Source organism: Mya arenaria, chromosome 13 (genome assembly GCF_026914265.1).
Source record: "Mya arenaria isolate MELC-2E11 chromosome 13, ASM2691426v1".
Classification (NCBI taxonomy): domain Eukaryota; kingdom Metazoa; phylum Mollusca; class Bivalvia; order Myida; family Myidae; genus Mya; species Mya arenaria.
This window is the reverse complement of record NC_069134.1, coordinates 16,604,990-16,617,539: the sequence shown is the minus strand read 5'-3', so window position 1 is coordinate 16,617,539 and position 12,550 is coordinate 16,604,990. Positions and strand designations below refer to the sequence as shown.

Sequence of the window (12,550 nt, the reverse complement as noted above, 5' to 3'; positions counted from 1 at the left end):
TCATTTCCCAATTTAAGTGAATTTGAAATGATTTAATGGAGTGATTTGTACATTTTTATAAGAGAGCAAAATTTGATAAACATTTGTTAATGAAGAGTTAATTAAGTTTTTACAAAAAAAAAACATCATTGCAACATGACAAGAAAGGAACTTTATCAGATTAATGGCTCAATATGTTTGAATACCAGTCAAGGAAAAACAGCAAATGATTGTTAAATTGATTATTGCTTTTAATAATATTATTCTGATTGGTAATTCCGCGTTCAATAAATGATAAAACATTTAAACACCCGCCAGGTGCCAATTACATTAAACAAACTGAGTATCATCTATCAAGGTTTGTTTTCAATAGTCGTTGAAGACACAAATTATACAATGCTTTACGATCTTTATTGGTAATAACAAAACTTTATTAAAAATAATAAAATGTTATGTACGTTTGCATCTCAATAATTATAAGTAATATAAGTCATAAATTTTAAGATGCTGCTGCCGTGCTGGATCTCTAATGATATGTAACATTTACTATTTTGTTCCTTAATACCCGAAGGTGGGCATATTAAAATCGCACCGTCCGTCCGACTCAATAACTCAGAATATTATGGACAGATTTTAAAATAACTTGCCACATGTGTTCGGCATACCAAGACGACGTGTCGCGTGCAAGAACCGTGTCCCTAACTCTAAGGTCAAGGCCACACTTAGGTGTTTATTCACCGGAATGCTGCATATAAGGACATGGAGTATAGGTTGTCCTGTCCGGGCTGTAACTTTCCCTTGTATGGACAGATTTTAAAACAACTAGCCACATGTGTTCGGCATACCAAGACGACGTGTCGTGTGCAAGAACCGTGTCCCTACCTCCAAGGTCAAGGTCACACTTAGGTGTTTATTCACAATAGAATGCTGCATATAAGGACATAGAGTATAGGTTGTCGTGTCCGGGCTGTAACTTTCCCTTGTATGGACAGATTTTAAAATAACTTACCACATGTGTTCGGCATACCAAGACGATGTGTCGCGTGCAAGACCCGTGTCCCTACCTCTTAGGTCAAGGTCACACTTAGTGTTTATTCACAATGGCATGCTGCATATAAGGACAAAGAGTATAGGTTGTCGTGTCCGGGCTGTAACTTTCCCTTGTATGGACAGAATTTAAAATAACTTGCCACATGTGTTCGACATACCAAGACAATGTGTTGCGTGCAAGAACCGTGTCCCTACCTCTAAGGTCAAGGTCACACTTAGGTGTTTATTAACAATGGAGTGCTGCATATAAGGATACAGAGTATTGGTTGTTATGTCCACAACTTTTTCTTGTATGGACAGATTTTAAAATTACTTGCCACATGTGTTCGACATACCAAGACAACGTGTCACGTGCAAGACCCATGTTCCTACCTCTAAGGTGAAAGATACACTTTGTGTTTATTCACAATGAAATGCTGAATTTAAGGACATAAGAATGTAGGTTGTCAAGTACGGGTGGTATTTTTTTATGTTCAGAGGCAATTTAAAATAACTTGCCATATGTATTTGTTTGATGTTTAACTTTTCATGTACTGACCTTGTTCATAGGTCAATGTCACATTCGGGGGCATTCGTCACATACTGTGACAGCTCTTGTTCTCATTTACATTTCCATGGTAACCTGTAGGGCGAATATGGCTTCTGCATGGTCCCAAAAGTTGGACATGATTACTTGAATACAACAAACTGTAGATGTAAAAAAATAATTTATTATTTTCAGTAAATAAACAACAAATACAACATTTTTTTCCAACAACAAATGACAATATCTGTTTCATTAATTTGTTTTACATGTGCCTTCAGCAAGGTTATTAATTCAAATGTATTACATGAATGTCAGCAATTATTTGTCCATGCCCATTGCAATTATATACATAATAAACTTTTTCCTGTATGCCTGTGCAACAAACACTTGCAAAGTCTTATTTTTTTAACATTGTGGTAATCTGAAAATGTGAAGATCTATGCCTCACACGTATGTCTCGATACATTATGATATATAATTACTGCTTCACAATAATTTTCACACGTCAAGGGACTCTTGTAATGAAAGACAATGTAAATATTTCACTGCTGATCACAATTTGTGACCTGGAGTCTAAAACCATAATCATGAGGTCTCCAGGCTCAGACCTCTAGTGCCTTGGCATCAAGTTTGGAAGTCCAGGCGACAAGGTCGTCCACCTCTTTCTCCCATGGTTCTTCTTTCCCTTTCCCAGATGGTGGTGGCGGCTCTGTGCTGTGGATGTTGGCTGAAATAATGTTAACCTTGTCACAAACACTTCTCAGGTATCACAGGCTCAGTAGATAAATATTTGTACTGCTGAATATGTTGCTTAAAGAGCATAATACGTAATTTATCCTCTAGAAATAATCCTGCAACTAATTTACTTACTGAAATTTAATACATGTATGTTATGTATTCAATCAAATTCAAAAATCATTTAGTTATTTTTTACAGTTATTATTACTGGATTTTATACACTTCTGCCCTAGTAGATTTTAATCCATTTTGTCTTCATAGATTTCAACCCATTTTGCATTAGTAGAATTTAACCCATTCTGCCTTGCTAGATTTTAACCAATTCTGCCTTAGCCGTATTAACCCATTCTGTCTTACTAGATTCTACCTTCAGTGTTTCATGATCAAACATTGCATCAGTTACATACTGGGTGACATTCGAGGTGGGAGATATATTTTCTTCATCTTATTGAGCCGTGCCAGTTTTACAGCTCTCTCCTCCTCCTCTGAAGGTTTGGTGCGGAACCGACCATACATCAGCGTCTCATGTCTGCAGTGTATTAAATGGTTAATTATTCTATATAAATAACTTATATTCAACTTAAATATCATGTGAACTGAAGAAAATGGCCATAATTTGTTCATAAACTATATTTCCAATAGGTTATATACCATAGTTAAAAAGATATAAAAAAGTAGATTTAAATCTGTAAAATTGAGTAAATGACAGACAGCTTATCATACAGATATCATAGTCATAATCATAATTTGGGACTGCAAGTCATGGAATATGAAAATGGTGCTAGTATCTAAAAATATGTGTTAAATAGAAATAGTATATAAAGCCTGTTGAATAAAGGAAAAGCTAAAAGAGAGGCTAACTCCTCAAGTTGTCTTTTCATCTGTTCCTCGATCTCCTCTTGGGGCAGGCCAAGGTGAGCCTTCTGTAGGGCAGGCTTGTCTTTGATCGCCTCCAACACTGAAATACAGATATGGCATTACATGTAATACTATTATGCATGGCTGACATAATAGTATATACATCTAAAAGGCATAAGTAAAGAAAACATAAGAAAAGACAGATGGAACTTGCTTCATGTAGTTAAATTTTATTGCTACAATTCTAATGTGATCCAGCTTTTTAGTTACAACCAGACATTTTTGCCTGATGATGAAGCTTACCAGAATAAAATCTAAAGCAAGTCTATCGTATAAACTTACAAGGATTTTTAAGGTCCTGTCGAGCCTTTGAGGTAGCTATCCCACTCCAGGTGACATGGTAGTCCTCAAATGAGAGTTTTGCCATCTTGGCTGGTGGGCGAGAAGTAAATATTTTACGGCTGGACTTCTGTGTGTCTGGCACCTTGAACCTTACCCTGGATTCCAGGTCTGCGTGTGGTGTCTGTATTACTGGGAGAATATATAGTAAGTTTTGCTTTGAACAAAAATCTTCATGTATTTACAGTTTCATAGACTTAAGTGTTGTGCAGATGATTGATTATAATTGACAATTGATTGGAAAGGTCTACATCGGCGACAATCGATATATAGTGAAATTTGAACAATTGCTTATAGAAACAAGGGACCAAACCGCTACTCACTAATTTTCTTCTTCTGATCAATGCTAGTTAATTTTGAAATGTTAAGGTGTTACTATGTTAAGTTATCTAGTCATATTCTTATCAAGTCAGTAAGTCACTACAGTACCTTATTACAAATTTTCTTTGTAATTTAACTGCTAAAGGAATGGTTCTCAACTTCTCATGTTTGTGGTTTAAAAGTGATTTTTAAAACATATTACTGTTTACTTCTTACCCGGTATAAGAATTTTGTTTTCTCAGTTTTTTGAAAGATGTTCTTGTACAGCATATATAATATATGCTGTACAAGAACATCTAATATATGAATATTCAAATGCTTGTTGTATTTGTTATTGATTGATTTTTAAAAAGAAATGTAGACAAAATTTAGAGCCATTGGTCTCATGCTCTGTAATAGTAACTTGTAAACACTAAAACATAATTGTGGTCTCAATAAATAATGTAATTTATACACAGAAATAAACAAACAAGGGAACATGGTGCAAGTACTGTTTCTGTATCGCAGCCTTTAATATGATGACCAATGATAATAAAAAAAAAATGATTAAATCAATTAATAAACGATCATTGCTCGATTTATAAACCAATTATTGATAGTATTTTTTCTGTCTGATTTCCAACACTAATAGACTTTAACCTATGCCTGAATCCAAAAGTATAGACCTTGAACATTGAACAAAATCAAGGAATATGTAAATCTGAAGTTTAAAAAGAAGAAACAACGTATTTGTCAAGCAGTTGAATAAAGCATATCTTAATTTCAATTGTTTCCTGATGGCAAGGTTGTGTTATACTGCTGAAAACAAGGACAAACACATACAATATTTCCAAACGTTTACAGTTGAAACATAAGTCATTTGAAGCTCTGTCTGTTGTTGGCAGTCAATCATGTTATTGGCACACCCAAATTTGCAAGATTTTATTTTCAAAGCTGTTCAAGTCTATCAGTGTTGCCACATGAAACTTTTAACATCTTTACTGGTGGTATCTTGATGTTCCCAAAATGAGTGTACTCATAGGCTGGATAAATTATCATTTATTATTCATGACATTTCAGGTGTTTCTGTAAGTGACATACTGTATTTAGCAGGGTCAATGCTCTGGTAGGAGTCCTCCACTCGTTGTGAGGCCACCACACAGTCTAGCACCATCTGTCTGTATGTGTGAGGCGACCTCATGATCATCTCTGCAGCCTCACCATTCACAGGCTTGCTCAGGTCAGGATTCGCCAGTAAGTCCTAATCAGATTTTATCATAATTCAGTAACAGCTCTGCTTTCAAAAACATTCTCTATTATGAGTATCAATATACAGTCGAACCTCATTGGCTGGAACCCCCTTGGCTTGATTTCCTTGTTGGCTCAAACTGGATCAAAAGGACCGATTTCATTATACTGAACGTCAGCATTCCAACTTGGCTCAAAATCAAGCCAACGGGGTTTGACTGTACATAAATATAGAATTTTTGTTCATGCAAAAAATGTTTTTAGCATGAACATTTTTTATTTTGTGAAAAATCAAGAATTACATTTTGATAATTCATCAAAGATGAATCACAATCCTTGACATCCTTTGTGCGTATTACAAATAAAATTATCTCCTTTTGTGGTTAAGAATAAATCTGACTACACAATGACCCTCTCCAAGAATGTACAATTTGCAATAAAGAGCACCAACCTGAATTGTGACTAGAATCTTTGTTAGGGAGTATGTTTCCTTCCACTGTGAATAGTTGTCTAGGAAGTCTATACAGGGACGGCCTGTGATCATGTCAACTGAAAATATCAATTTTAAAACAAATCAAAACTAAATTTAAAATGAACACAATAGAATGATTCAATATTTGAACAAAAACTTTTCATATTAATAATTGAAGCAAATACCAATTTAACTGACGGTATATGTCAAGTTAGAGTGTCAAATGAACTACAATTTTATTAGGTGGTATGAACTTTGTCTTACTTAAATTCCAATTTGTATAATATATGAACAGATGATTAAGGCATGTATTATGAACACCTCATTGAGTTGATTCTGCTCTTACCATTTGGATGGAAAGGAATAGTATGGAAGCACACGTCAGGTGGTCTGACATTAAAATGCTCATCAAACTTGATGTATAATGTAAATGTTCCTCCTGAAAGAGCATTCATTTTTATATTTAGGCATTTAATATTGACAATAATTGTTATCATTTTATGCAGTTTGAAAAACATGAAATGGTTACATTTTACAGCTACAGGTAAGCCAGGCCTGTAAAGTATATCTATTTTGCAAATAAAATTAAAGAAAACAAATATTTAGGCTGAACATGTATGTATTACTGTTTGCTAATGAACACAGGGAAATTATACTCGCCAATCAGTTAATAAAATCATGTTCACAATGTCATTTTGCAATGAGGAGACAAAAGTCAATTTGTTCAAGCCTAAATCAGTTTCGAACAGTTAGTTTTTCTGCACATCAAAAAGATTTAGTTGTAACCATACCATCATCATGAGCATAATTTAAGGCTAGGATCAAACAGTTGCTTGATGTAAAACTAATGCAAACTGCACATGTATTGATGCTCGCCTCTTTGGTAGTAAGTTCATGGTGATATCATGATATGTCTAAGCATATGCCAAATCATTGATGAATGCAGCATTTTCCGTTGATGTTGGTTGTCGATCGACAGGCTATAGATGCTGCACTTGATAAGGAATTCCCTTGTACAATTTTGGCAGATTGGGCCACAAACAGTTAATGCATCAAAGACTTGAAATGCGAAGTAAATTTGCAAAGAATATTATCAGCCATGTATGGAAATAAATGAAATTCTCAGTGATTATAAAATCCAATATATTTACGGTAATCAAATAAAAAAAATAAGATTTACCTTCCCATACTGTGTCCTGCAAGCCCCTCATCTTTGCAACCCATTCAAACACATTTTCATTTGTCAGTGGACGGGCTTCAATTCCCTGAAAGATAAAATGTTTTATTTCAGCCTCTGTGCACCGCTATGACTGTTCTATATACTTAACAATTTTAACACTATTTCTTAACATCTTTAAGTACCTAAATTTGCATAACTTGTTCATAAGAAAGGTAAATATATGATTTTTGTTAAAGTGATAAATCTTGTTTGATGGCAGATAGCCTGTGTAGCTGAAATTTCTAGAACTGGTTGTGTTGGGAATGGGTTCCAATTTAACTATCGATAATCGGCACCACTTAAGTAACCAACTATCGATATACAATCATTTTTGTTTTTAAACACTATATTGAACCTGAATTGTAGTTTTATTCATGCACAGTATTCAAACTCTTAATCATTATATATGCATATACATTATGTCTATGATTGAAGTTATGAAGTGTTGTAGTTTAATTACTTTCTCCTTGTGGCTTTCATCAGCTGTATTCTGTTAAAGACAACATCTGAACACTTACTAATATTTTTTCTTTTTTTTTTTGATGATCGATTAAAACCAAATTTAATAGATTGTCATGGATATCTGAGGCCCAATCAATTGATTTTCGATTATAATCAATCATCAGAACATCACTTTGAACTGGTATCTTCAATTTACTGAAACTGACGTAATATAAATCTGACTTTAATAAAGATAATCTTTAATAAAAGATGGCTCAACTTTGCATTTATTAAGCAACCATTTGCCTAATCATTGCTGATCATATGTCCATCTACAAAATTCATAGGTTTAATGAAACTAAAAAAGACAGGGATAAATACAAAAACAAACCCATGGGTTATCCTTCTGGAAGTTTTCATATTCTCTTTCAATCAGCAGATGTGCTCTTGAAAAAATTACTGGTTTATCACTGTCTGGTCTGGAAAAAAAACACACCCTGCAATTAGAATTACATCTTTTTTCAACACTTGTATTTTTTGTTTCTTTCTTTATTTTCAATATGGCATGCTTAGCAATGTCCATCACTACATTTTTTACAGATAAAACACCTGCAAAACAAGGAGAGATTTTTTTTTGTATATATATAGTTGTCGAAAATTACTTCTGTACATATGTGTATATTTTCAACAATGTTTTTGTTTGTTACTAGGTATAATAAAAAACAGCCTCAACCCGTTATGGCTTTGATGATGGTCATACAGAGCCTCACCACTTAACACAATGTCTAAGTGTCAGTTTGACATCTGCTTAGATATTGCATGGTGAAATGACAAATCTCTACATTATGCGGAACTTTTATGAGTCTGATTTTAGCCTTAGATAAATATTTCTCCAACATACATGAAGTTGGACCACGCTAACAAATCCATTAGTTTCACCTCTTAAAGATGTATTCTACTTAAATCTTGTGTTTGTGTCTTTTGCAAAGAAAATAGGAACATAAACTAGCATTTTTAAATCAGATTAAGTGCTGATTACTTGACAATGGCAATATAATTGGTAATTGAAATCAGTCTATGAAACTGTAGATATTATTCCAATCAGTATTGCTGTGGGTTTGGTAAAGATTGGAGAAGAAATATCTAAAGTGAACTTTATGTTCATTCTGCTGGTTAAGGTCTTCAAAGCCTTAAAACGCATTTAGAAATGGCTTGCAAGAGTCTTTTATACTTTTATCTGCTCTGGTACCAGTAAATAAATGTATAATGTATCAAATCTTTTTAAAGTTGTAATAATTGTAAGTTGACAGATTTTTTTATGATTTTTGATTTGCTTCAAATCCTCCACATACAAATTGTTTTGTACCAAAAGTGGGTAGGTATTTCAATTGGGATTCTGGTTTAATTATATTGTGTCAATAAAAAAATATAAAAACAAGATATATTACCAGATAATGTTATTTTATATTAGTTCCTTACACAAAAACATAAATATTATGCAAATTATTATGAGTTTGATGTGTTTTTTTCATTTCATACTATCAAAACATAACGATATATACATGAAGGGCACCTGCAAGGCTGCGAATCACAATTTTATAACAATTGGAACACCGCTGTCATGGCGTAGTTGTTATGATTGTATTTATGAGGTCTATCTCGAAGCTTACTGGAGATGGCCAAGTTGTTATGATGGCATAATTGTTGTCTGTGTCAGTAAAGTTTCGTTTTCGTTTATTAATCTTGTGTTTTAATGCTTGTTTTGTGCAAAATATCTTTGCACTTACATGGTCAGTCCATATAAATAGCCGCTTCAGAGTCATTGACGATTTTTTATTTGGCGACTCTACGCGTCCATATCCCAGTTGTTTTTTTCCTAGCCAAGAATGACAGATCCCAGCGCTTGAAGTATATTGAGCGGAAAGATAATGGGCACCTGCTAGAAAGTGCTAAAATGGTGATGTTTTGTTGACAGAGAAGTCAATCTGAATTAGTGTTTTAGTGTACCCGGAACATTTTCATGTTACGTAGGACACTTTTCAGGAACATGTAAATAATGGAATAAATTGTATTATTTGTCATAAATTTATAACAGGATATGACTCCAACATATTTTTTTTCAATTTACACATTATTGCGACCTGTCACATTAGACATCAGTTAGAATACGAGCAAAATTTGTACAAGTGGTGGCATAATCTTCCTTGCTGAAACCTTCATATCCAAAGTAAGAGTCAATATCTGAATCACATTCATAGTCTTCATCAATTGCCACTGGTGTGTCCTTTTGAATACTCGCTGCTTCACAAATGTGGTCAATATCCACATTATGAAACTAACATAATTTTATGTTAATAAAAGTTCATTATTGTCATCGTTTAAAATTAATTTGGCAATACTGGTTTACATGGCAAATCGCATCCAAATTGGGTCTTTTCGTGAAATACCGGGAAGCCGCATTTTAGTTTCATCTGTTGCGCCTGTGTACTACACAGAATTGGAATATAAATATTGGTAAATATAAGAGTTGTCAAAGGTTTCATACGTGATGAATATTTCAACTTTGGATATCAGTTTTACCCTGACATAAATGTCGGACAGTTCTGTCCTACTTTCTTTAAAGATACAATGGACAGATAGAAAATCTACTGGCAATGTCAGACTGTCCGACGTGTTTTCAAGTACACTGGTGTTTCATGAAACACTTTTAAAAGTGTAATAAGAGAAAAATATTGGCTAAAACAATTTAATGTGTACACTTTTGTGAATTTATTTATCAATGAAGTGTAAAGCTTTGTGGAGCAACAGTTGAATAATATATTTTACATTGGTATGAATCAGTAGACTTGTGGCGTTTACAGAGCAAAAGGTATAACCAAAAGTAAAGTTCCCTAATCACGCATTATTGTGGCTATAAAGTAAACTGGGGAGGAAAAGTGCGCTTGATGTGGGGCTCGAACCCACAAATGCCGGAACACTAGCAAGGCGCTCTAACCAATTTAGCTAACCGGGCGGCTGGTTCTAACGTACACACACTACAGCTATTACATGGTAAAATATGAATATAAAGGATTATGATCTATTTCAAACATAAACTAATAATACAATTTCAATATCCTCCCCCCCAAGTTTTGCGATAAACCCGTTTACACGTTAGGGATTAGAAGAATCCCGTATAACTCGTCTATTATTTGAGACTTATCTTTATGCTTTCCATAATTTTTCTATCCTAGATATAAAACTTAAGACACTATCACCACAAAAGAGTGAAGGCGTGGGCGCTGAAAATCCCTTCTTGTCTGTCGTATTACAGTGTTAAAGGTCAATAAAGCTTGTGAAAATGTATCAAACAGTTATGTTAAATAGTCAAAAATTCCTCACCGTGATTTATCCGCCATTTGTTTATCTTGACACCGGTGTTGGAAATTTGATATATTGTAAAAGCTGTCAAAGGTTACGAACTACCATGTGTTAACCTACTACGGAAGGTCAAACATTTATAAATCATAACAAATCAGAGCCTGCTTACACAATCAAGACGCAATATATATATATATATATATATATATAAAAGGTTCCTTCGAAACCGTCAGAAACCATATTTGTTTCATTTGCAAACACATGTCATTCTTGAACGATGAACTTGCTCATTGTGTAACGGTCCGCTGTAGGAGGCGGATGTGTGTTCATAGTGTAACGGCCCGCTGTAGGCGGCGGATGTGCGTTCATAATAACATTCCGTTATAAACGGAAGTACGTTCATAGAACGGATGTTAACTTGGTTAATAATATGCAAATTAGCAAAGCCCGGGCTCTGTGTGAATAGAGAAATTAGTGTATATATAAAGACCAGTGGACCCTTCAACGGCCGCGAGTATGCTTTCTCTGAAGGGATCTGCTGGTGTTCGCTGACGTCGCATGTTACAATTATAGGTCCGAGTTAGAAATCCAATTTACTGAGGTACCAAGTTGAGAGTACTGTCCACTCTGCTTATAAGTTATAAATTAATAGATATAAAAAAATATTTTCAGATATACCAAAGGAAGGCTTCGCATACTTCAACCGAAATACTTTTTGTCGTTTCTCTGGTTACGCTATTCGATGGCCTCTGATGGCGTTCACTGCGCACAATGCCACCTGTTCGCCGGACCGGACACCCGCGTTAAGATATTGGTTGAGGAAAGCTCTCCGGGACCGGAGTAACATTTCAAAAATCGTTGTTAGTCCTACGAAGTCAGAGTCTCTCATCTCCAACTGTGATGCCGCTGATTCACTACCTTGCTTTTATGAAGGTTGAACCAAAATTCATCTTGGGAAATATGTTTACCCAGTACAATGCCGTCATCAAGAAAAACAGAATGATACGTAATTGTAAGTATCTCAGAGACCATCATTGTAGGAAACAGAATAATTTCCTGAGGAGAATTGAAAACGACAAGAATTTTTTTCTGGCACTGTTACGTTTTTAGGGCAAGATTAAGATGAAAATTACAGTATCATGAAACAGATGGCTATGTGTCTGCATTAGAGTGATGGGGCTGATTTACGGGACGTTTTCATAGGGCTTGCTGAATGTAACCTGATGAGGCTGGGACCAGTTTTGCCATTTAGGGGATCCTTTACCCTACAAGAAGCACTTGCCGGGTTGCCTAAGATGTCGTTTGGTCACCGATTCCTAACGCGTCAAAGTATCCCCGAATTCGCGACTTTTCGTATTTTAAACGCGCTCCCATATAACTTGTAAGGGGGAGCTAATCTCGAAGATATCTCCGGAACCAAAAATGCTAGGAGGTCCGTTCAGGTCTTGAAATTTTGGTCTCTTGATTACCTGCGTAACGACACCATCGGTGCACCTCTTAACGCGCTCCCATATAGCTTGTAGGGGGTAGCTAATCTCGATGATATCTTCGGAACCAAATATGCTAGGAGCTCGGTAATGGTCATGAAATGTAGGTATCTCGATTCCCTACGTTACACCACCGTCAGTATCTCTGACGTCATTGCGTCACCGTTTCCATTCGCAAACAAGGCTCTCCTTTACGCTAAAATACCGCAAAAAATGCCTTTAAATGGGGTAGTAAATATCGAACATACCTCAGCATCCCTGCACCTGATGAGGCTGGGACCAGTTTAGCCATTTAGGGGATCCTATACCCTACAAGAAGCATTTGTCGTATTGCCTAAGATGTCATTTGGTCACCGGTCCCTAACGCGACAATGTGCATCCTAAGTCGCGACTTTTCTTACTTTAAACGCGCTCCCATATACCTTGTAAGGGAGAGCTTATCTCGAAGATATCTCCGGAACCAAAAAATGCTA

At 35.2% G+C, this 12,550-nt stretch overlaps 1 protein-coding gene across 2 annotated transcripts; it reads right to left on the bottom strand.

Annotated features, from left to right (window-relative positions):
* Positions 1 to 974: 974 nt before the first annotated feature.
* Positions 975 to 10,678, bottom strand: LOC128214100 (ubiquitin-conjugating enzyme E2 U-like). Of its 2 annotated transcripts, none has more exons than XM_052920355.1 (10): positions 10,612 to 10,678; positions 7,622 to 7,709; positions 6,751 to 6,835; positions 5,917 to 6,009; positions 5,550 to 5,647; positions 4,952 to 5,111; positions 3,494 to 3,682; positions 3,155 to 3,251; positions 2,701 to 2,822; positions 975 to 2,282 (listed from the first exon to the last, which is right to left on the bottom strand). In XM_052920355.1, the coding sequence occupies exons 1-10, from the start codon at positions 10,626 to 10,628 to the stop codon at positions 2,158 to 2,160; spliced, it is 1,074 nt and encodes a 357-aa protein (XP_052776315.1). In that variant the 5' UTR covers positions 10,629 to 10,678; the 3' UTR covers positions 975 to 2,157. The 2 variants fall into 2 exon arrangements, with proteins under 2 accessions (XP_052776315.1, XP_052776314.1); XM_052920354.1 differs by having other exon boundaries at positions 7,622 to 7,727; positions 10,612 to 10,641.
* Between the last annotated feature and the right edge of the window lie 1,872 nt (positions 10,679 to 12,550).